The 26,579-nt window shown below is 37.9% G+C and overlaps 1 protein-coding gene across 4 annotated transcripts in view; it reads left to right on the top strand.

Moving 5' to 3' along the window:
- tenm2a (teneurin transmembrane protein 2a) overlaps positions 1–26,579 on the top strand; it is a 588,582-nt gene that overhangs the window by 412,166 nt on the left and 149,837 nt on the right. For all 4 annotated transcript variants that reach the window (XM_072264025.1, XM_072264023.1, XM_072264022.1 and 1 more), the window contains 2 exons: positions 11,522–11,717; positions 26,040–26,141. In XM_072264025.1, coding sequence (XP_072120126.1) covers positions 11,522–11,717; positions 26,040–26,141 — 298 coding nt within the window. The remainder of the gene's footprint in view (positions 1–11,521; positions 11,718–26,039; positions 26,142–26,579) is intronic.

The raw sequence follows: 26,579 nt of genomic DNA, 5'->3' as shown, positions 1-26,579 counted from the left end.
TGTATTTATATTCAATGTCCACAAGAAGATGAATCTCAGGGAAGTATATGTTGACATTTGAGTACTTTGATAATAAATTTACTTTGAACTTTGAACTTTATTGAGCAGCCACATTTGGGGTATTAAAGAAACTTACCTAGGTACATAGATGATATAAGAACTGAGGGTTATGTATGAGTAAAAGTTTAGATTGATCTTAGAGTAGGTTAAAAGTTCAACACAATATTTTGGGCCAAAGGGCCTGTACTGTGCTGTAATGTTCTATGTTCTAGCACATTCTCAGTTTTCTTACCTTCCTGCGAACAAATTAGTTCATTTTTTAGTTCATCAGTGCACTATGGATGAACATATGTGAGTGTGGGCTTCGAGAATGAACACTCAGAGCCCATTACCTTATGTGGGCCTTTGCATTTGAGCCTTATTTTGATGTCACACAACATCTGCGCTTGCACTTCCTATGATTCTTGGGGAATAGCCCAATACATCACATAACAACAGAGTAAAAGTAGGCATAGCCAAAGTAAACAACCTGTTCTCTTTATCCATTGATTTCTATTAAACAAACTCCATCAAAGTAATATGTCTTTAGAGAGCCTGTGAAAACCTGAGCCCAAAATCAATTCTTGCAGCGATTATGCCCACGGTGAATTTATGAGCCTGTTCCATTTTAAGCCTGATGTAGCTATTTCACTGGTGCTCTTTGCTTGCATAGAAAGATTTTAACACAGAACTTCAATCCAAGGTACATAACAGGAGTGCAATTAGACACAATAGGGCATGGAGTCAGAGAGAAAATTGTTAGAATTAGTGACCAAACACCTAGCAAAGTTATATAGTTATGAGATGCTCTCATGGATTCTTGCTACATGTGACATCTGTTACCAGTCTTCAATCTTAAATATTAGCTGATTGGTAGCAGCCTTGGGAATAAATACAAATGTACAAAAAGTCTCTTCAAGCCTGCACCTCAATTTAGTAAGATCACAAATTGAACCATAACTTTGTGTTCCCATTACTCCTGGTAACCTTTCAACCATTTGCTTTTCAAGAATATCTCTACATTTGCCTTAAAGGAATGCCAAAACAAAATGCTCTTTGAAGGAGAGTTTCAAACACAGAGAAAAAGGTTCAGCTAACTTCTGTATCAAATACTCGTGTTTAAACAGGGATCACCAGTTGCAGACTTGCTCACAAGAAGAAACATTCACTCTCATCCACCCTCATGACACACGTCAGGATCTGATGCACTTTGGTCATTCCAGCAGACCAAGCTTGCCCCACCCTTCCTCACAAGTTAACCAAGACATACCAGCTATCAGACTAGTACACCTTTGCTGAACTTTTTCCAATACAATTACATCCTTCCTTTAATGAGGAGACCATCCCTGCACACAGGGATTGCAGATCTGGTCTGAATGCCTCATAATAAGTGAACTATAAACTGATACTTTTGTAAACTGTTCCCCTTGTGGCATTCCATGAATGAATGGTATTTATTATCCGTGTTCTCTCCTCTTCAGTGAGGATACCCAGAAACTTTGCATTTCAGAAGTCCTCAATCTCTCATCATTTAGATTTAATGCTTTTCTTTTATTTTTTTCCAAGTTCAAAGTAAATTTATTGTCAAAGTACGTATATGTCACCATATACAACTCTGAGATTCATGTTCTTGCTGCCATACACAGAATTGCCAAGAAACACAACAGAATTAATGAAAGACTGCCCCCAACAGGATAGACAAACAACTAATGTGCAAAAGACAACAAATTGTGCAAATACAAAAGAAAAAGATAATAATATCATCCAGTAGCACTTACATCTACTGTGATAAATGCTTTGAGAGACTGATGATGAAACTTATCAACTCCTGCCTGAGAAGCAACTTGGATCCACCCCAATTTGCCTACCGTCACAACAGGTTAACACCAGATGCCATCTCACTGGCTCTTCACTCAACCCTGGAACATCTGGACAGCGAAGATCCATACATCGGGCTCTTCTTTGACAACAGCTCAGTATTCAATACTATCATTCCCATCAAATCTAATCAATAAACTTTAAGTCCTATGCCTCAATATCTCCATGAGCAACTGGATCATCAATTTCCTCACTTGAGGGCTAGTTCATGAGGACTAGCTCATGAGTCTTTGGTTTCCTCCTCCTGAAGTCATTAATCAGCTCATTGGTCTTGGTGACATTGAGTGAGAGGCTTGATGTAGAATGAAAGAGAAAGACTCTGGAGACAAGGAATGTGTGATATACTGTATTATTAATTTCTAGTTTTTATCCAACAATGGATAAAATGGGTCTAAATTCTTTCCCAAAGCACCTGTCTCATTCTTCTAATTGTGCAGTAATATTTAACCTTCCATTGTTAACATATGAGAAATGTAGTAATCACATATGGGTGACGGGGTGGAGATACGTCTCTACCAAAGGAGATGTAAGACACTCCTTCCCTCTGCTAGCCTGCAGGTCACCCTTGGGAAAGGCATAACACCTGCTCAGACCTCCAATCAGGGTCATATGGAGCCATGGGAGCAGGTGGTGGATGGTCATATGAGCAACTAATGCAAATCACAAGTCCTGGTTATGTGACTTCTGATCCCAGACAAAGAATCTCTAAAGACTATTGATAATGGTGAGTCCTGACCCGAAAGGTCGACTATACCTCTTCCTAGAGATGCTGCCTGGCCTACTGCGTTCACCAGCAACTTTGATGTGTGTTGCTTGAATTTTCAGCATCTGCAGAATTCCTTGTGTTTACGTTGATAATGGTGAGGTCACCTGTCTTGTAAAGGCACAGTCCAGAAGAAGGCAATGGCAAACCACTTCTGTAGAGAAATTTCGCAAGAATAATGACGGTCATGGAGAGACCATGATCATCCATGACATATGACACAGTACATAATGATGATGAAAAGTAATCATATTAAACTAATGGTTGATCGATAGAATAAATTTATATTTCACACAACTTTTGTTCATCATTCACCTATTTTACCAATCTACACTGCATCAAATAGAAATATCTGAAGTGAGTGCACTAGAGCCAAGCATTCCTATAAATGGACCGTAGGCCTGCTAAACCCTACGACATATTGCTCATTCTCTTGTTGTAAATTCCTCTGCATCATTTTCTTTTGTCAAAGTTAATGCATAACTGTATCCGTCAATTTCCATCCCCTCTAGCTGTTGCTTACTGCCTCTGCAGTATTTGGCTGAAAGATGATGAGAGATTTGAAAAGGTTATGACGAGTAGCTGCAAAATGGATTGTAGAAGCAAATAAACATTATGCATTTTCATCACAGTGTGACAAATTGGTTGGAGCATTGAGGTATCTCATTTAACTGCTGTGGACCTCCTAATAACTAAGAAAATCCTGTGATTTGGTGTAATGGGGATTTTTTTATTTATGGAATAAATTGATTGCCAGATAAGAAAAGGTTATAAGTTCAGTTTTATTTGTCATATGTACATAGAAACATCAAAAAAATACAGTTAAATGTTAATTTATGTCAACGACCAACAAAGTCCGAGGATGTGCAGGGGACACCTACGAGGGGTGATTGATAAATTTGTAGCTTAAGGTAGAAGGAGTCAATTTTAGAAAACTTAGCACGTTTATTTTTCTTTCTCAATATTTTTATTGATATTAGATAAATTGCATGAATATGAACACAAAATTCATAAGGATACAAGTAAATAATACGAATTACATTTAAATCACAGTAATATGATCACAGTATCCCGTATTCCAAATCAATCATGTATAAAAAAAGATTGAATTATGAAATGAAATAAAATAAAATAATTATATTTCATTTTTAAAAATCCACCCCCACTACCAAAATGAGCTGGTTGGTTAAAAAAAAGAAGGAAAAAGAAAAATACCTTACCATATGATATTATAATAATAATGGCTCAGATCCATACTTTAATAACAGTTCAAAAATTATAAAAATAATTCAGAAAAGGTCCCCATAACATTAGAAAGTCATGTTTAGAATCAGAAATGAAACAATGAATCTTCTCTAGATCAAGGCACAACATAATGTCAGATAGCCATTGAACATGAGTGGGCGGGGCGGCCTCCTTCCACTTGAGCAAGATCATCCTCCTGGATATAAGAGACATAAAGGCCAATACCTGCAAATTAGAGGGCTTCAGTTTTGTTGCACTATCCTCAACAATAGCACGCACGGCAGTCAAAGGATTGGGCTTAAAGCTGACATTGAAAAGTGCAGAAAAAGTTTGAAATTCATCTTTCCAGAATTTTTCAAGTTTCGGACATGTCCAAAACATATGAATTAGTTTGGCCACTCCATTAGTACACCCATCACAGTAAGGGGAAATATCTGCATAGAAACGGAAAGCTTGTCTTTAGACATATGAAGTCTATGTACCACTTTGAATTGTAATAAAGAATGACAAGCACATAATGATGAAGAATTAATCAATTTTAAAATAATCTTCCAGCTCTCTTCAGATATGAAAATCTGTAAATCCTTTTCCCAATCTCCTTTAATTTTATCTAAAGAGGCCTTTTTCGGTCCCAACAGTAGGCCATAAATGTAAGATATTGAACTGTTATCAAAGGGTTTCAGATTAAAAATTGTCTCTATTATATTCTTATCTGGACTTGTAAGAAATGTAAGTAATTGAGATCTTAAAAAATCTCTAATCTGTAAGTATCGAAAAAGTGAGTGTCGGAAAGGTTAAATTTCGTTGAAAGTTGCACAAAAGAACAGAGATTTCCTCCGTCAAACAAATCCTGAAATCGCTTAATACCCAATCTATCCCATTTTTTAAAAGATAAGTCAATTAAAGATGATTTAAAAACACAATTAGAAAATATGGGACTTGAGAGGGAGAATCTCAATAAACCAAAATGTTTTCTAAACTGTAACCAAATCCTCAATGTATGTTTAACCACCACATTGTCAATTAGTTTATTTAAAGATAAAGGAAGCAAGGATCCAAGTAAAGAAATAATGGAAAATTTTGTAACAGAGTTGACTTCCAAAGGAACCCATGTAGGGCAATTCTCACGGTTAATGTAATATATCCAGAACATAATATTACGTATATTAACTGCCCAATAATATAACCTAAAATTGGGTAAGACAAATCCTCCGTTCTGTTTGGTTTTTTGAAGGTGAGCTTTACTTATACGAGGGTTTTTAATTCTTCCATATATAGGAAGAAAGAATTGAATCCAAAGAGTCAAAAAAAGATTTAGGAATAAAAACAGGCACAGCTTGAAAAAGGTATATAAATTTAGGTAAGATATTCATTTTAATAGAATTGATTTGGCCAATCAGTGATAAAGAGAGAGGCGACCAATTAGAAAGTGTTTTTTTTAACATAATTCAATAAACTTTAAAAACTTTGCTTAAATAAATCTTTATAATTCTTAGTAATTGTTATTCCTAAATACGTAAATTGTTTTCTTAAAATTTAAAAATTTTAAAAGTAAGGTTAATATCAGTTGGTATTAAATTGTTTAAAGGAAGCAGTTCACACTTCTGTAAATTTAATTTATATCCTGAGAACTGACATAGTCCCCTCCTACATTTACACACTTAGTCCAGCGGTCGTGGAGCATACGGATCTTGGACCTCCAGAAAGTGTCCACAGCATGGGTGATTGATAAGTTCGCGGCCTAAGGCAGAAGGAGATGAGTTATACAGCTCTCTTTACATGCACATGCAGTTCAACTCTTTGAGTGATTATGCAGAAAGTTTGAGGTTAATAACTCATCAGGGGTGATTGATAAGGTTGTGGCCTAAGGTAGAAGGAGATGAGTTATTAACTTCAAACTTTCTGCATAATTACTCAAAGAATTGACCTGCATGTGCATGCCCATAATTTACCAATGTATGTCTTTGGATTGTGGGGGGAAACTGGAGCACCCAGAAGACACCCACGCAATCACAGGGAGAATGTACAAATTCCTTACAGACAGCAGCAGGAAATTGAACCCCTGTCATTGGCACTATAAAGCAATGCATTAACTGCTATACTACCATGCTGTTAAATGTTTCCTTATACTGTACTGGAATTCATAAATAAGGCAGTCACTAATTAATCCAATAAAGAACTCAAGTTTTTACTGATATGTTGATGAGATAGTGGAATTGGCTGCAAGGAGTGCTTGAGGTAATTAGCATAAATGTGATCAAAGAGTATTTAGGAAAGCAAAAGAAACAGCAGCAGCAGGCTTTGTCCATAGGAGTGCAACATACTAGTAATATTATGTGGAGCATAAACACATATAAGTCTATAGTTAATTTTGTAATTTTGTAAAGGTTCCACATTCAATCTCTGTTGGCCAAATAAAATTTAACCACGACTTAGAGGTGGCTCCCTTGCATTCTGCCTGTGAAGGCTGTTTGTTCAAATTATCTCTCCAGAAAAATAAATTAAACATACTCTGCAATGCAGTCCTGCAACATCAGATGTACTGTCTTTCAAATGAGACTTCATTAAGCCATGCACTCATTTGCTCATTGGAAAGAATGTTGGAAGATCCAGTTTAGAGAAAAAGGAGTTCTCCCTGAAGTCCTGGCCAATACTTAACCCTGAGCGAACATGACAAAACTAATTATCTAGTTATTATCACATTCCTGTTTGTGGGCCCTTGCTATGTGCAAATTGGTTGCTACTTCTTATGCAGCACAACAGTCTGAACACTTCAAAATTCATACAATGTTTTGTGACAATCTGAGGTCTATAAAGGTTGTATATCAGTAGAAGTATTTTCCTTCCTGGTTTTAATGCAAATGGCAGTAGAGCTGGTGGGAATGTCATCATTACACTTGCATTTTAATTTTTCCTTTGGTATCCCTTTGGATTTCCTTAAGTGTGTTTCTAATTATTGTTCAGCACACTGATGTATTATGTAAAATTTAGAAATTATCTTTGCAAATGATTAATAGGGTGGGTATTTTTCTAGGGGTCCAGATGGCTTCAGCTATTGTAAGAGGAAAACTTGTAGGTATCATCTGAAGTCTATGATTGAATAATAGCTTCACAGTAAATTTGTGTCACATGTCACTTTTGTAATGAATACTAATAGGTTGAATAAAATATAAAGGGTGCTGTTGCATTCAATAAATGCAAGAAATCCAATTGTGTTTCACATTGGTAGAGAACAATACATTGATAAGATCTGCAGGAAGCTCCCATTATTTTGTATTATCGGGGGTTAGCTAGGCACAATTGGTAACTATAGGTCGCTCCCGAATTATGTGCACTACTACATATGAACAAGCACCCATAATATTATTAAATTCAAAAGTCCAACATGCATGTTTTTGTTGTTTTTTTATGAACAGCAGAATTAGTTTCATCTCTCTCTATTGCCACCTTCAGTACTTTTTATTTCTTAGGCTTGTGTGCTTTTGATGCTATTCAGTACAATACTGTGGAGGTTGGTTACAGTATCAAGTTAGTTTGATCTATTTTCTCACTTGTGGACAAAGTTGACCCATGGATATCTGTTTAATAGTCATAGTCATACTTTATTGATCCCGTGGGAAATTGGTTGTTGTTACAGTTGCACCATAAATAATTAAATAGTAATAAAACCATAAATAATTAAATAGTAATATGTAAATTATGCCAGATAGAAATAAGTCCAGGACCAGCCTATTGGCTCAGGGTGTCTGACCCTCCAAGGGAGGAGTTGTAAATTTTGATGGCCACAGGCAGGAATGACTTCCTATGACGCTCAGTGTTGCATCTCGGTGGAATGAGTCTCTGGCTGAATGTACTCCTGTGCCCACCCAGTCCATTATGTAGTGGATGGGAGACATTGTCCAAGATGGCATGCAACTTGGACAGCATCCTCTTTTCAGACACCACCGTGAGAGAGTCCAGTTCCATCCCCACAACGTCACTGACCTTACAAATGAGTTTGTTGATTCTGTTGGTGTCTGCTACCCTCAGCCTGCTGCCCCAGCACACAACAGCAAACATGATAGCACTGGCCACCACAGACTCGTAGAACATCCTCAGCATCGTCCAACAGATGCTAAAGGACCTCAGTCTCCTTAGGAAATAGAGACGGCTCTGACCCTTCTTGTAGACAGCCTCAGTGTTCTTTGACCAGTCCAGTTTATTGTCAATTCGTATCCACAGGTACTTGTAATCCTCCACCATGTCCACACTGACCCCCTGGGTGGAAACAGGGGCCACCGGTGCCTTAGCCCTCCTCAGGTCCACCACCAGCTCCTTAGTCTTTTTCACATTAAGCTGCAGATAATTCTGCTCACACCATGTGACAAAGTTTCCTTCCATAGCCGTGTACTCAGCCTCATCTCCCTTGCTGATGCATCCAACTATGGCAGAGTCATCAGAAAACTTCTGAAGATGGCAAGACTCTGTGCAGTAATGGAACTTGCTCATTACCTGTGGTTAGCCTGTAATTTTCTTTTTAAACAGATATTGTAGATACCAAGTTTGGTTTGAAAACACTTTCATGACGCATCTTGAAATGTTTATTTTTTGAGAATAAATGTGCTATATAAATGTAAATTGTTCCGAGCTAACTTCATGGCATCCATACGATCAAGGCTGTTATTCAGTGTAATGATGATATAAACTATGTACTTTTCAAAGATAACGATAACAAGATAAAAATGTACGGCCTCCCCTATATCAGTGAGGCCAAATGTAGATTGAAGGATCACTTCATCGAGCACCTTCGCTCCGCCTGCCACAAAAAGCAGGATCTCCTGGTTGTCACTCATTCCAATGCATCTTTCATTTCCAATTCTGACATGTTGATCCATGGCATCCACTCTTGTCACGATGAGGTCACACTCAGGTTGGAGGAGCAACATCTCGTATTCTGTCTAGGTAGCCTCCAAGCCTGTAGCATGAACGTTGATTTCTCTCACTTCCAGTAGTTTTTCCCCTCTCCCTCTTCTCTCTTTTTCCATTGCCCATTCAGGTTCCCCTCTCACCCCTATTCTTCTCTTCACTTGGCCATCTGCCTCCTCTGATGCCCCTTTCTCTTCCCGTTATTCCATGATCCACTGTCCTCTTCTCTTAGACTCCCTTCTTCAGCCCCTTACCACTTTGACTTACCATCTCCCAGCTCCTGACTTCACCTACCCCTCCTCCACCCACCCACTCACCTAGATTCACCTATCACCTATCAGCTTATGCACATTCCACTCACCCCACCTTCTGATTCTGGCTTCTTCCCCCTTCCTTTCCAGTCCTGATGAAGGGTCTTGGCCTGAAACATTGCTGTTTATTCCCCTCCTTAGATGCTGCCTTACCTGCAGAATTTCTCCAGTATTTTGCGTATGTTTTTCAGAGACACACTTACTTCCAATTTGGACATTATTCAGTCAACATTAGGGAAGTTTCTTGGTTGTTTTGTGTCATACTGTCCATTTATATGTTCTGGCTGTGCTAACCATCCGCCATGTTTGCACATTAATGGTATGAAGGGTGTGATAAAACAATAAACTGAATCTGTCCAGATCTGGCCCACTGCCCAATCTTGCTACTTGTGGTGCCCACCCGCTGATCCTTACTGGTTCTGACCATGAAGAAGCAACAGAGAGGATATTTCCTACAAGGTGGAGTGGGCTCCATACTGAATGTTTGCCTCAGATAGGTGGAAACATTTATAAACCATTCAGATTGAAATAACAAAAAATTATAACTAACAAGGGAAGTACAAACCCAAAAAATTTTAATTAGAAACATGGTGGAGCATTGGCTTATCAGCAGGAGGCAAAGAGTGGAAGTAAAGGGAGCCTTTTCTGGTTGGCTGCCAGTGATTTGTGGTCCTCTGCCTGGGTCTGTGTTGGGACCACTTCTTTTTACCTTATACATCAATGATTTGGATGACAGAATTGATAGCTTTGTGGCCAAGTTTAGGATGATTCAAAGATAGGTGGAGGGGCAGGTAGTGTTGAGGAATCAGGGAGTCTGCAGGAGGACCTAGACAGATTAGGAGAATGGGCAAAGAAGTGACAGATGAATACAGTGTCAGGAAGTGTATGGTCATGCACTTTGGTAGAAGAAATAAAAGTGTAGACTATTTTTGAAATAGAGAGAAAATTCAAAAATCCAAGGTGCAAAGGGACTTAGGAGTCCTTGTGCAGGATTCCCTAAAGGTTAATTTGCAGGTTGAGTCAGTGGTAAGGAAGGCAAATTCCTTACTGCAAAGGTAAGTGTTGATTTTGAGAGGACTAGAATTTCAAAGGAAGGATGTAATGTTGAGGCTTTATTATAGACTGCTAAGGCCTCACTTGGGGTATTGTGAGCAGTTTTAGATCTCTTATCTAAGAAAGGATGTGCTGACATTAGAGAGGAGGTTCAGAGGAGGTTCACGAGAATGATTCCGGGAATGAAAGCGTGACCATTTGAGGACCAACTGATGGATCTGGGCCTGTACTCACTTGAATTCAGAAGAATGAGGAGGGTGATCCTATCGAAACCTATGAATGTTGAAAGGTCTTGAGAGAGTGAATGTGGAGAGGAGGTTTCCTGTCAGGGGGGAATCTAGGACATTTACAGGGTCTGTAGTCTAGTTAGCTTTTGTGTTGTTTTACGTAGTTCACTGTAGTTTTTGTATTGTTTCATGTAGCACCATGGTCCTGAAAAACGTTGTCTCATTTTTACTATGTACTGTACCAGCAGTTATGGTTGAAATGACAATAAAAAGTGACTTGACTTGACTTGAGGTAATGGGTCAATTAAAATATGCATCTGAGTCCTCTCTGTATCAGCAGCACCTGATCTCCAGTTCATCTCAGACTCCATGTGTAACCAAACATGCACAAGTCCAAAGCGTGCAGAGTCACTGACTTCAGATAGCCCGTAGTTCTCCATGAAATGGCTGGTTAAAATTAAGCTCAATTCAGTTCATTATATAAATGCTGTCTCTTTCTTTCTGGGAAGAAACTTTAATCAAGGACATTTACAGGGATTTGTTGTTTATTGATCAGCCTTATAGTCGTTTGCAGAGAACAGCTGGGTTTCAATATCTTCCTGATCAAAAGCTGCCAAAAGACACTTGATTGAAACAAAAATATTCAGAGATGACCAATGAGTTGCAGGTTCACCAGCTGTATACTATTATACAAAATAAAAACAACCCTCTTTTGTTTATTTGAAGCACAATGATGTCCATGTAGGATGATTAATAAAGTAACACAATCTCTCTGATTATCAAGCGGTAATCATCAAATTAATTGGTGAAGCAAATACTCTGAAAATTATGATGGAATTACTTAGCAGTGCTAAAGCAGAATTAGAAGTGTTTTTTTTTACAGCTGATTATAGTTCAATTGCTTCCTTCAGCTACAACTCTTCAATTAAGTAGATCATTGAGAAGATTATCACATTTATGAAGGTAAATGTGAACTGATTTGATGGAAGGTTTCCAGAGCATTTCTTTTTGTTTCTGATTTCAGTATGTTTTTATGAAGGTAAATGTGAACTGATTTGACGGAAGTTTTACAGTGCACCTCTTTTTGTTTCTGGTTTCAGTATGATTTTATGGAGCGCCTTGACGGCAAGGAAAAATGGAGTGTGATGGAATCGCCACGCGAGAGGAGAAGCATCCAGACCTTGGTCATCAATGAAGCAGTGTTTGTTCAGTATCTGGATTCAGGCACATGGCATCTTGCTTTCTACAATGACGGAAAAGAAAAGGAGTTAATCTCCTTCAATACTGCAGTTCTAGGTGAGCAGTCTGACATACAATGTGTGGAGATACTACAATACAATAAAACGGATTATAAATAGCTGTTCTTTTCCTTCAGATTTTATATTAAATAGGGTATTCAAAACAATGAAAGAACTGCTAGATTTCATGATATCATTTGGAGGGAGAGACTTGTTGGAGGATTGTGTCATTTTTGCTTTCTACCTACCATGAAATCATTCTCGGTGTGGTATCTCTCAGATTCATTTATTGAAATCACGTAGTAATGGCAAAATATAGATTTCCATTTCCCATGTTTGACCTGGAAACATGGCACTTCATAGGGGGAAAGCAAATGCTAATGACCTCCAGAGCCACTTGTACCCAATTGTGCCTCTTCCCAAAAGTCTATGTTCCATTGACAGAACAAAATGAAATAGATTGGAACATTATGACAAGTTTCATGTGTCAGAATGGATAGACAACAGGATTGGTGGCCTAATCGAATCATATTGTCCATCCATTATATTCTTTTCTCAGTTGTTGTACCTTGATGCAACTCTTGATTAGTCGAGCACCCTAGTGACCAAATGTCGGTCAAATATCAGGAGTGGAGTCACGCAGAAACTTGACAGAGTAAGGACAGAAGGGAGGTCCTTCTGTAAAGCACGTTACTGAGAGACAGCTGAGTTTCAGTCCTATTCTCCTTTCAAATACCCTTTTAAGTTCATGGATTTTATTTTTTGCAATAGAACTCTAGTATTCAAACTGCAATTAGGTTCTAAACTCACACTTACTGGTTTACCAATTCTGTACCTAAATATTGTCCAGCATAAATCTGGGCTTCACAAAGAGGTAAAGTGAAGAAGAGGCTTTGGGTTGAGTAACAATTTTACCAATAAATGGGGAGAAGACCAAATGAGCCAAATGGCCTAATTCTGCTCCTATATCCTATGATCAGGCAAGTTTTTTCTAAAGTCGGGAGGATGAGTTCAAAGTAAGTTTAATATCGAAGTACATATATGTCACCATATATTACCCAGAGATTAATTTTCTTGTGGGCATTCACAGTAGATACAAAGAAACATAGAGTCAATGAAAAACTGCACACAAAGATGGACAAATGTCCAATGAGCAAAAGACAACAAATTCTGCAAATATAAAAATAATAACAAAATAATTAATTCATAATATTGAGAACATGAGTTGTAGAGTCTTTGAAAGTAAGTCCATAGATTGTGGACTCTCAGTCTGGTGGACAATTGACAGCCAATGGAGGAGTAATAGCAAAGCTTGTCATGCTCAGTGGGGTACAGATTCAATTTCTAGTCAAGAGATCTGAACACAAAACTTCCTGTTCATGCTCCAATGTAATGCTAAGGTTATGCTGAAATGTTACAGATGTTGTCTTTCAGGTGATGCTATTAAACCAGAGTCTCACGCACGATTGTCTCACACTCTGATGTAAAAGAGCCCATAGTACCATTTTGAAAAAAAGAGCATCCGTAATCATCTCTTGTTTCTTGGTTAATATTCACCTTTCAACTCACAGCACTAAGGACAGATTATCAGAAAGAAAGTATCCCCAACAGTTCAGTAAACATGGCACAGAGAAGAGCAATCGAACCTGATTATGGGACCACTACCTTGGGGACAAGAATGCTCTTCGTGTTGAGATCCTATATATTGGAGTTCATTAAATGTCTCTTTTGTCACATTGCCACAGTGGGTACTCTTCAAATAGACATCATTGGTTATAATGTGCTTTGCAACATCTGAAAGGGATGTGAATAGGACAAAGGACAGCATATTTCAGGAACAGGACCTTCAGCAGATGATGTCGGTGCTGACCATGATGCCAATCCAAACAAATCCAATCTGCATACATGTGATTGACTTTCTTTCATTCCGGGCTATTCCTGGGTCTGAAAAAAACTGAAAATCTGACTTTGATCACATCATAGACCAATTTGCATCAGTGAAAGCAAGAAAGGTGCAGTTATAATTTTCAGGTAGTGAAACACCTCTTAAATATTGCATTTATATTTGCTTCCAGCAGTGTGTTCCAGGCACCTATCACACTCTGTATAAATTATGTTCCTTGTAAATCTTCTTTAAACTAACTCATCTTTAAGCTATTCCCCCAAGTATTTAAAATTTCCTCCCAGGGACTCTGACTATCAACCCTATCTTTGCCTTTCATAATCTAATACACTTATATCAGGTTACCACCTTCCATTCCCCATAAGCCTCTGACATACCAAAAAAAAATCCAACTTTTTTATTCAGTCTCTCCTGATAACTAATTTTCTTTAATCCAGGCAATACCGTTGTGAACTCCTTCTGCACCTTTTCATGAAAATGCAAATCTTTATTTTCTTAAAGTTAGAAATTGATTAGATTTGCGGAAGATATGTAGAAACATGGAAGAAACAAAATATACATATTTTAATTCTTAACTAAAAAAGGGCAAATCAAAATCGAACTGTAGAAATTATTTAAATTAGGTCCTTTGATAAAATAATGAGACAGGACTTAAAAATAACAGACTAATCATTCAAGAATAACCTCGCTGACAGTAATTTTTACCCAGTAATGATTAATCCATTGCAGAGCAGGAGGATCAGGGAAATTATGTGCAATGAGGACAAGTGATGGAATTAAAGTGGAGACTGATATCAGCAGCAAGTCAGAGTGGATAACACTGGGTGATAAGTGAAGAAGGTCTCTAATATCAAAGGAAGTAGAGAGTGGAAAAGACTGATCCTTAGGGAATGCTGAGGTTAACAGAAAGCGGGTCGGAGCAAGAACCATTAATTACAACGCAGGCAGAGGAATCTGATGTAGCTTCAGGCATAGCTTTAGTGAGGGTTGCATGCTGGTAATTTGGAATTGCTCTATGTCAAATCACATCGTAGGCTTTGAAGGTGTTCAAGACCCTGTTAAAGGATTCACAAACACATTCAGGGCAAAATTCAGCAATCTTTAATTTATGTCACTCATACAATCAGACAATTTTTTTAAAATGATAGAGTATTTGAGAGCTCCTCATGTTGTCTTTCTTTAATATAAGTGAAATATATGCTCAGTGACCACTTTATTAGGTACACCTGTACAGCTGCTTGTTAATGCAAATATTCAACCAGCCAATCACGTGGCAGCCACTGCATGCATTGAAGCCTGTTGTCCAGACCAAACATCAGAATCTAGAAGAAATGTGATCCTAGTGACTTTGACTGTAGAATGAATTTGATGCCAGATGGGGTGGTCTGAGTATCTCGAAAAACTTGATCTCCTGAGATATTCCTGTGCAAGTCTCCAGAGTTTACAGAGAATGGTACGAAAAACAAAAAACAATCCATTGAGTAGCAGTTCTTTGGGCAAAAATGCCTCGTTAATAAGAGAGATCAGTGGAGAATGGCCAGACTGGTTCAAGCTGACAGGAAGGTGACAGTAACTCAAATAACTAAGCTTTACAATAGTGTTATGCAGAACAGCACCAGAGAATGCACACGTCAAACTTTGAAGTGGATGAATTACAACAGCAGATGATTGTCAACAAGTTGGTGGCCATTTTACTAGGTACAAGAGCTACCTACTAAAGAGGCCACTGAATGCAGGTGGAAGAACAGTAGTAAAATGTTGAGGAGATGAGATTGTACATACAAATATATGTTTAGATAAATTAAGAGGAGGAGAGACTCCCTCTCTCAAGTTTGCTCCAACAGTCAAATTCCACCCACTTACTGATCAAGTACCATTTATCTTAGCTTAAAAGTATTCAAATATTCTGCTATCATTATGTTCTGTGAAAAGAATTCCAAGACCTCACAAGTGCTGGCAAGTAAATAATTATCTCTCTCTTAAAAGGTCGACTTTTTGTAGTTAACAAGGCACCCTTAGTTCTCGATTTTCCCAAGTGAAAATATGGTCTCCACTCTCCACAACCAGTCTGTTAAAACTTCTCAGGATCTTATTTTTTTTTACAAAATCTTGTAACCAAGAGAAAACACCTTTTGTGGAGGTAGAGACAGGCAAATTTACAAGGATAAAAATAACGTCGAGTAGATTCCTATTAAATCCCGGAGTCTGAAAGCACATCTTCACACCCAGAAACTCTGATCTGTTTGACAGGAGCACCCTGTGGAGTGTTTTTTTCTCCCCTGTCATGTTTTCAATAACTACTTTTCCTGTGACACTGTTTATCCTTTCCAAGAAATATCAGCTTCTCTGGGTGTTTGCAATATTGATAATCAGCTCACTGCTGCTCTTGAGATTATTGCTTCCTGTTTACAATTCGAGTTCTCAGTGTCAAGTTGTTGAAGCATCTAACTCAAAGTCCCAGGATTAAAATAGTGCCAAAAAAAAAAGACATTTGCTTTATATCAATGCCTTTGAATGTTGGTCCATGGTAGCATTAAACACTGGATTAATCAAGGATTTGGTTATATATCACAATAGTGTTGGATTATTTGCTGATTCTAATGCTCTAAATATCCTTTTTCCATAATCTGGGATTGCTCTCCATCAAAGTCTGGTAACATCTAATATACATCAAGCAGGTCTAAATAGGGATAACAGCTTTGTTAAGTTGCATGTCGTCCTTTAGCCAAGCTCCCAAAATACTTCCAACTCCACATTTATATACCACTTCCTCAAAAAAGAATGGGCTGATTATATCTGATGAATTCTTCTGATGAGTGCATGCATGCCTGCCCTTCTAAAGGTTAGCAGATCTCAACTCATTGGTTCTGTTATCTGGAGTGCAATACTATCTGTAAACCAAGCTGAGAAATTGGAACTATCCAGTGCTATTCCAGAGGTCATGATAAGCTTCCAAGAGTTCTCAGCCTCAGCTGTGAATTTTAGAATTAAAGGGGAAAAGGTGCATACCAGAGTCACATGCACCATTTTAATAAACATTCATTCATCGCAATCAGCCCCAGTATTCCTTGGCTAGAAATTTCTAATAATCAGGGAGGTTTCCAACCTTGAGTTGTTTTATATTTCTTCTTCAGGATTAGAGGTGGAAATTATTTAAAAAGCAAATATCTGAACTTTCACCATAAACAGTTCATTCTTTCTTTACAATAAATATTAAACAGAAATTGTTTACTATTTGTGAAACTAAATACGTATTAATATCATACCCTTCAGGACATACTACAGTTCTTTGCAGCCCATGAGGTATCTTAGAGGTATAATCATATACTGAAAGGAACACAGGACCCAATTTGTCAGAACACCAGGAATATCTCTGATATGATCTTCAACTAAATAGGTTAAAGTTTTATTTTCTATCTTGCCAGGAGAGGCAACAGATCTTCTGCTTAAAGTTTCATTCAAATGATTCTGTGCAAAGCAATTGGATTATAACTCCACAGCTGACATTTCCATTTAAGTCAGTTTTGGCTAAATAAACAAACAATATGCTACAGATTGGGTCTGTAACCTTACATTCTCCCTCCATTTAAGAGAAAGCAATCTGTAGCTTGCTGTAGTGGATCTTGAAAAATGGTATTTCAAGTAGCTTGTCATCATTATTGTTCTTTTATTTGCATTTGTCAATGAATCATCAGTCTGGTCCTTATTTATTGCTGGCCCAGTTTCCAGAGATGCACTTGGTCTTTTACAGAGGGTAAAAAAAGATGTCTCATTTTCAGTTGTCACTAATCATTTCAATCCTCTGTCTAAAATTCAATGCTTAGTCTTGGCTGAAACAAGATAAATTGTCCATTGGAGCAGACCTGAATTGAAATACAGATTGCTGTGATCTAACAAGGCGGACTGAATGGCATCATCCTGTTCACGCTGTCAAATGCTTGCCATTATTTTTGCCTGAACTTTTTTTATGGTTATAAATTATATTTTGTTATTTATAATTACAGCTCACCATTACATTCTCAAGGGCAACTTGAGATGGGCAATTAGATGTTAGCTCAGTCTGTGACGCCTACGTCCCTTGAATTAATATATGCACTCAGTGGCCACTTTCTTAGGAATGGAACCAGGTGTGGTCTTCTGCTGCTGTACCCCATCCACGTCAAGGTTCGACATGTTGTGCATTCAGAGATGCTGTTCTGCACATAACTGTTGTAACACGTGATTAGTTGAGTTGCTGTCGCCTTTCTGTCAGCTTTTCCCAGACAACAACTGAACCTCTTGACCATGCTTACATGCTTTTATGCTGCTACATGATTGGCTGATTATAACAGACACATTGGGTGGGTTTTAATGGTTCTCTGTTTTTTAATCTGGTAAGTTTTTCATCTTAGCTATACTCATTGGATGTGGAGGAGATGTTGACAACTAAAGAATTTTTTTCTCCAACAAAGATGAAAAAGAATCACCAGAGAAGCTATTCACTCAGAGTCCCATCATTCTTACTTTGAATCACGAGTAGTGAAGTTAATGCTATGGCTCAGGAAATTACTGATGTTGTGCAGCAAAATAACAACTTAAGCTTTCATCTATCTAGCCCCAGTAATGAGGTAAAATGTCACAAGGCGCCTTATAACAGTATTATCAAACTATGTTTGAGACTGAGCCAGAAAAGAAAATATTAGATCTGGCGATTGAAAGCTTAGTCAAAAGAGTACATCTTTAGTCTCCTTAAGGAGGTGAGAGTGAGAGTGGCAGAAAAATTCACAGGGAATCCCTGAGCTCAAAAACTAATCAGCTGACCCATGGGGTTGTAATGAAGATTTGGCATGTGCAAGAGTCTGGTATTAGAAGAGTGCAGAGATTCATAAGCAGTATTGTGAAAAGAACAGTGATAAGGAGCTCAAGGTCATGGAGGGGATTTTAAGATCAAAACATTGCTGGACGAGGAGGAAAATGAACAGAATGCAAGCACCTTAAATATTGGAAAACACTAACCAGCAATCTACAACTGAATTTTTAAAAACCTTGCAGCCAATGCTCATCGATTCAACAACCAGGAGCAAGATCACAATTAACTGCATTAACAAATAAAATGTCACAATTTTGAGGAAGGAGTCAATTACTTTCTGCTCCATCACAATAGTCTGTTTCTGTGACCATTTCTACCTATGGTGCATTTCATCAATGTTAAATTTCTGGTGTTCATCCTTTTAAAAAAACAGTTGCTATTTGTTGTCACTTTAAAGATTTTAATGCTATCCCTTGTTGCACAGTGGTGGAATCAATAGTGGGTTAATAACTTTGGTGCTGTGCAATCCATTTGAAGTCAGTGTCCTTGGGAGCCAACGTTTTCAATGCAACTCGTATCGTTCTCTCCAGGGAGTTCTATCATGTAAAATGGAGGGCAGCAAAGAGGAACAGCAGGCAGAGGCAGTGGGGAAAATAGTTAAGCCTCAGAAAGGATCCATAAAGAACTCCTTGCAGACCTGCTTCCCATGGGAAAATAGGCCAGAATAAAAACATAAAGGTATTTAATTTGCGCAGATTTATTTGGTCAAATAGTGACTTGTTTAAATAGCACACAAAATAATGTTACATGAAAGCACAAAGTGATTCCCAAAGAATTTAAATTCTAGGTCCTTGGAGAGTTAACTGTGAGACCCATAGCCCATAAACAAAAGGAGGCTGAGCTAAGTATAGCAGCAATACTTACATTGGAGATGCAAACTCACACGTTCACATATGAATTGAATGAAAAAATCTGACAGTCATTATAAAATCAAAACTTTCCAATAAGACTTTCTAATCACAATCTCATCACGGTTTCATAGCCCACGTTCTTTCCAGAATGCTCCTTAAATATCTGCTCTAGTTGTTGAGGGGGGAAACAAAGAAGGAACTTGATATTGCAGACCTACTAGACAAATGTTGAGTGCAAGTTAACATCGAGAATACATAACTTAAGGCCAAATTAGTAAGCACTTCCAGATGTGCAGTGTAATTATGAACATTAAGTTTTACAATTCTTACGTTATTTTTTAAAAACAAAATAGTGTTTATGCAGATAACTTAGTCCTTGCATTTCATTCATGTGCCAAGAAGGGACAATTAAGATAACATACACATGTTGTGCCCATACAGTATATGCTTGTGAACAAACAGCCTACACATTACGGTAAGTATTTATCCAATAAACATGGCACACCCATGGATACCTACACACAGTTACCAAACCATACAAATATCACAAATATGCATATTCCTGTATATATACTCTTAACTCTTTGATCGATCGTAGAGCAAGATTTCCCCCAAATACTTTAAAGCATTTTTACATGTATTTCTGATTGTCACGCAAAAAGAAAGAATATTGGCTGTGTTAGGGAGAGAACAAATGAATCTCTCAAAGATATTTCCTGAATTGAAGGACTTGAGTTATGGGGAGAGTGTGTATAGGCTGACTTTGTCATCTCTGGAGTAAAGGAGGCTGAGGGGTAACTTGATACAAGTGTATTAAATAGTACAAGGCATTGATAGTACTGATAGAATACTTCTCCCCAACGTAAGGATTAGATTTAAGGTGAGAAGAAAGTGCTTAAAAGGGATTTTGAGTGGCAAGCTTTTTATAACATAGTGTGCTTGGTATCTGCCAGAGAAAGTGGTAAAGAAAGAATCACTACTTTTCAAGGACATTTGGACATGCACAGAAAGCTATGTGCTAAACGTATATAAATGGGATTAGTGTATAGATTGGCATAAAGGTAGATGTGATGCACTGAAGAGCCTATTTTTATACTGTACAACTCTATAAGTCTAAACATTGATTGTAAGGAAGAGTGCTGAGGTCTAAGTTTATTTAGTCAGCAGTACTTCACTAAGTCAATTCAGGTTTTGGGTCTCTGGATATTGATCTGCACTTGGACAGCTCACTCAGAATGCCCTTCTAAATTTTTCCTGAAGGCAGTTCAGGAGGCTTACTCCTGCTCTGAATGACCAGGACTGTGTTAGCTGACTTACTGCTGAGAATTTCAGAAGATGACAGTGCTCTCATTGTGATGAGTTGTGAGTCTAATAGACTCAGGTTTTTGGCTACAGATGCCAGCCTTCTGTGGGATTAATGGAAAGAACAAGTCCGGGCTACAAAGAGAATTCATGTCAGTATGGTAATTGGGCAAGAGGGGAAATACAAAGAGCAGGCTACTGTACAAAGCTTATACAATGGACATTCATTCCAAGTCATTAAATATCCAAAGAGAATAAACTGGTATGAATAAGCAGCACTAAATATTAAACAGAAAAACACAATCTTATGCAACAGAGAGTAGGATTTATTTGGTAACAGATGATTAAATCAAAACCAAATTACATTTTTCTGTTTTAAGAGTCTGCTGTTCCTTTGCTTCTAAAAGATATAGAGCAATTTTTTTTTGAATTATTAACTTCTAAATGTTTTTCTTGCCAACTATGGGACATGAGTGCAATTAGATTTGACCCACTTAGCTTAATTTTATGATTGAAATTTCTGTTTTGATTCTAAGAGCTTTGTTTTATGTAACTCATTATCCCGATTAACAAATATTCTTGTTTCTGCTTCACTTCTGCATTAAAAGATCTCAACTTTCTTACAAAATGCTAACATTGTATCAAAACCAATGGAAGTACAGCAATCTTTGTATTATCTTGGGTACAGGTTCCAACTGTTTCTTCAGTTCGATTAATTTTATTTGTCAATGTAGATCAAAACATGCTGTAAAATGTACCTTTTACATCAATGACCAAAATAGTCCAAGGATGTGGTCTGGGCAGCCCACAAAATGTTGCTATGTTTCCGGTGCCAACAGAGCATGCTTAACTGTACTCACTAAGGGAGGAAACTGGAGCACCCGGAGAAAAACCACACAGACACAGGGAGAACATACAAATTCTGTGCGGACTGCGGCAGGAATTGAACCTCAATCTTCAAATTGCTGGTGCTGTAAAGCATTACACTAGCCAGAACACAACTGTGCATGGATTTGCAGTTGGTAAACAAATAGGAAAAAAAGTAAGAATAGCTTCCGTGCCCGGCAGGCTGTGATATGTGAAGTCCAACAGCAATAGTACTTGTTCATTATGAATATGACTAGGTGAAGAACGTATACTCAGAACACAACTTAATAGCAAACTGAGAAAGGGTTAACCTTCAGGGTATTTTCCTCAGGTCTTCTGCACCCCCATATGCTCATATGGGTGAAGTGTGTGTTGGTGCATCATGGCTAGAGGAGGTGACTACAGGCTTAGACATTGCACCTTTTGGAGCTTTCTTCCTGCGCACTAAAATTTAATAACAAATTCTGCACATTTTAAGCTCTCCTCCTGTTTATCAAGAGCAAAACAGGAGACCTGAATCTGAAAGAAACAAAGTTCAGAGAAGCGGCTTTGATGCTTAAGAAGTCAGGGCTGATCTGAAGCTTGGGTAAGAATCAATTAGAAAGGGTGGCACTGACAGCAATGGCACAGATTTTGCTCTGATATTTTGGATGAAACTGCCAATGTTTGTTGACAGAAAACAATTGAACCTATAGCAATATTAAAAATTCTGCTGATGTGCAATTCAACATTGGAAATTATTGATTCTCTCAATTATTCAATATGCTTCCACGTATAGCTATGTATTTACGGTCTTTTCCATCACAACCATGGGAAATCATTTGAGTTAACATGAATTGAATCAAGTTAACAAGTCTGAGTGAAAAATAAAGTACACTGAAAATCTTATGTAAAGTTACCTGGGGTCTAAGTGAACTTTTAATGGTCCACTGAGCACTAATTATGCTTGGCAAATGATCTGACCTGAAAACAAGTTATATAGTTTCATATTATAATTCCCTCATGTAACAATTACAAAACATTAGAGACTTAAAATGTTTCTATTGTTTTTATGACTTGTCAACTTAACACAATTTACAGTGAGGGTATTTAGCCCTCCAGGCCTGTGCTAGCTCCCAAAAGAGCAAACAGAATGGTTCCATTCCCTATACCACGCTGTAGCCCTGCTACTTATGCTTTGGCTTGTGCCCCTCAAATCAGCTTTGACTCTTCTGTCATATACCCACATTGTTGGTTAATTGCTTTAGCTAATTAACTGACCAACGTGTGTTTTGGATGTGGGAGCACGCTGGTGCACCCACAGTAAATGAAACCATGTTAAGGAGAACGTGTGAACTCCATACAGGCAGGATTGAAAGTCAGGATCAAATCCTTTTCCCTGGAGCTGCAAGACTTCAGAGCTACTCACTGTATCATCATAGCACTAAAATTTTAGATGTATGATGAAAATTTAGGCTCAATTATATGTGCCTAATTATTTTTTAATTTAGCAATCTTTATAAGATTTAAAAGTTAATTAAAAACTCTATATTTTTCATTCTTTTATGTAGTCTGAATTAATTCTTTAATGTGATCAGCTGGTCAGCCACAAACAATACAGGAAAAAGTCAAAATAAGATCGGTTCTCAAAGTACTGTACTTTTCTGTGACTGTATGGTATGTTACCATATACTACCTCGGGATTGATTTTTCTTGCAGGCATTTACAAGAAAATAAAGGAATACTATAGAACTTACAAAAAAATACTATACATAAACAACGACCAACAAAATGTGCAAAAGAAGAAAAATTGTGCAGATAGAAAATAATTATGGAGAACATGAGTTGTAAAGAGTCCTTGAAATTGAGTCTGTATGTTGTAGAATCAGTTCACGTTTGTGAGTGACGTATCCACGCTGGTTCAGGCGTCTGAAGGTTGTAGGGTAATAACTTACTGAACCTGGTGGTGTGGGACCTAAACCTCTATACCTCTTACCTAATGATAGAAGAGAGAACAGAGCATGCCCTGGATGGTGGAGATGCTTAATGACAGATGCTGCTTTCTTGTGATGTTACTCTCCTTGTAAATGTACTCAGTGGTGGTGAGGGTTTTGGCTGCAATAGATTGGACTGTATCCACCACTTTCTGTAGTCTTTGGTGTTTCCATACCCAGTCACATCAACAGGTTGAACAGCCTCTGTTGGGGAAAGGAAATGACAATATTTTGAGTGGAAACCCTACATCAGGACTGAGTAGAGAAGGAACGAAACCAGTATAAAGGAGAGAGGAAGAGTGGTGAGACAGGGTGAGAGGTGATTATTAGGCTGAGGAGAGGTGAAGGATCAATAAACAATCTGCTGAAGGAACTCAGCAGGTCAAGGAACATCTGAGGGAGGAGAGCAAGTTTCACCATTTTGGGTCGAGTCCTTGAGAGTTTAACCCAAAATGTTGACAGCTGCTCTCCTCCCACAGGTGTTGCTCAATGTGCATTGCTCCAGATTCCTGCACCTGCAGCCTCTTGGGGTAAAGGGTGATGGGTAGATAGAACCAGGTAGGGGAGGAGGAGGGGAGGAATTGGCAGGCAGAGGCAGGAGGGTGAAAGGTAAAGGTAGACAAAAAGTTAGTTTAAATACATCATAACTACTGGGCATCGTGGATCCTCAGGAATTGATTCCTCATAGCAAAACTCAATAAAAGAGTAAGTTATCACCAGACCATTCACTAAATCTTTGCCTTGTGAGTTTTTTGAGGTCTACCGTGACTATAGTTATTTCACTGCTTGCAATGAATTCTGACTCATAATATTCATCTCATGTTTTGCCATGAAGTATGGACATCATTAAGCTGCAATCATAGAATCGTGGTGTACCACATCACAAATACAGGCACTTTTCCCCAACTAGACAATGCCGACCTGATCTTCTGCTTAGTCCCATCTGCCTGCACCCAGATCAAGTCTCTACGAACTCCTCCCATCCACATACCTATCCAAACTTATTTTAAATGTTGTAATCGAACCTGCATTTACCTCTTCTACTGGCAGCTCGTTCTACACTTGCACAGCCCTCTGACTGAAGGTGTTTCCCCTAAGTACTTAGCCTTCACCCTAAAACTATAACCTCTAATTCTTGTTTCCCTGATTCTGAAGGGAAAAATCCTGCGTGCATTCACCCTATCTTAACTCCTCATAAGTCCTTCCATTATTGCTTTATCCTTTCTGCATGGAGAGTACTGGTACAAGTAGTTCACCCCAAAGGACATGAATGCAAGAATGTCCTTTACCATTTCTGGTTAAATTTCAAACTCCTGAAGAAACAAATGAAAATCCCTCCTCATTATCAATCCTGTTTCATTGAGGAGCTATGTCTTTCTATGGATAGAGAAGCTTAAGATTAAGAGGACAAATCATCTCAACAGAGCAGCTTCTATCCTCCTTGTACGGCACTGATAAGCATTAAATTTGTGATCGCTGTTGCATACAGCACAGAAATGCATGGTCAGTGGAGCAGATAACAAATAGAATTGGGGATGTCCATCCATGCTAGGAGTAATCCTCACCAGTGGCAACTGTGTTGAAGCAACAACAGATTTTATAGAAACTGCTAATTTTCCAAGCAGAAATGTGTGATTCCAGTGCTTTTTGCTATGTTTTTTAAAGTTTGATTCCTTTCGATACTTGCTCTTCATTTTAAACACCTTAAACACGGCTACTGATTTCTACAAAATAAAGAAAAAATAAGGTCATTTGATTCTCTTTTACTTTCTTTGTTTAGTAGCATTTTGGAGCAGATACTATATTTTTCCTTATATATGACTTCCATTCTGATGTGTGGAAATACAAGTGCAAATGTGACCAAACATGAAAGAAGAAGGCAAGAGGATTAAAAACCTGGAAACTGAGTTATGCAGTCAATTAGCATTCAAACTCACACTCTGGAATCTGTCTTCAGATTCAGTCACAATTCTGTGCTAATTGCTAAGTATCTTGCAGAGAATGGAAATGAGTGTCTTAAAGATAAATAAAAGAAGTGATCAATGACTCTAACCAATATGATAATTCAAGTACTGCTGAGATCATGGAAATATTATCTGAGGAAAGTAGCTGATTAAGACTGAATAATGTAAACTGTAAAATCAGTAAGATATTCTGGATTTAAGCTTAATTATCTTGAAGCCACAGGGAGAAATTTTGAAGACTGTTCCCTTTGAGATTAGATCAGTTGGATGAACTCCACAGGAGGGCAAATTGTACGTGGTCAGTGGAAGGAACAGATTTGATGAGCAAAGTTGCCTTTTATTATCTCGTGCTTACTTATGCCCTTAACTTGACATTTTCAATCAAATCCAACAAAATTGTAGAAAATGAAAATGTCACACTGGTGAGTGCTGCTTCTCAGCTCAGTTTCTTCTGGTGAACAAAATGAATGTTAACTCTGTTTCTGATCCAGAATGACCTGTCAATTCTTGAAATTCATGCCGAAACAAGAATTTCTCAGCATCTACATATGTTGTCTCACTAGGCATGATATCCTCAGAACAAAAGGCCATTAAATTACAATGGAAAGTTTCAAGTATTAAAGATTCACTGAGTAGAAACTGTTTACTAACCATATTTATGATATTATCAGATTCTGTGCAGGAATGTCCTCACAACTGCCGTGGCAATGGAGAGTGTGTGTCAGGAGTTTGTCACTGTTTCCCAGGATTCCATGGGGCTGATTGTGCAAAAGGTACCATTTGACATTTTACTACTAAGTGAAGGCCTTTTAACTCTGCTGCATGCATAATGGAATCTTTTCATGATCAACAATTTGATGTCGTAAAAGGGAAATATATTTTAGAGATAATGTTAGAAATTATAACTATTTGTTTTTAAACAATATTTTCTTCATGGCAACTTGTCACTAAAGTAGTGTAAAGCACCAAGTTTTCCCTGACAGACCTGCAAATAAGAGAAACATTTCACAGTAAGTCCTGCCTATAAAAGCCCCAAATTGTATTGATCTGTTCAAGGTTCCTTGGTGAGATGGTATATTTTTTGGATAAGGAAATTTAGGATGAGGAGAAGAAACATACACCACAGAATAATTTCTGTCTTCGTCACCTAGCATGGATTAGCCTCATTTTAGCAATCATTCTTGCAGGCAGAACAGAATCAACTAGTGAAG

This window comes from Mobula birostris, chromosome 7 (assembly GCF_030028105.1).
Source record: "Mobula birostris isolate sMobBir1 chromosome 7, sMobBir1.hap1, whole genome shotgun sequence".
Taxonomy (NCBI): Eukaryota; Metazoa; Chordata; class Chondrichthyes; order Myliobatiformes; family Myliobatidae; genus Mobula; species Mobula birostris.
Note: the sequence above shows the minus strand (reverse complement) of the source record. Positions and strands in the feature narration are given on the sequence as shown.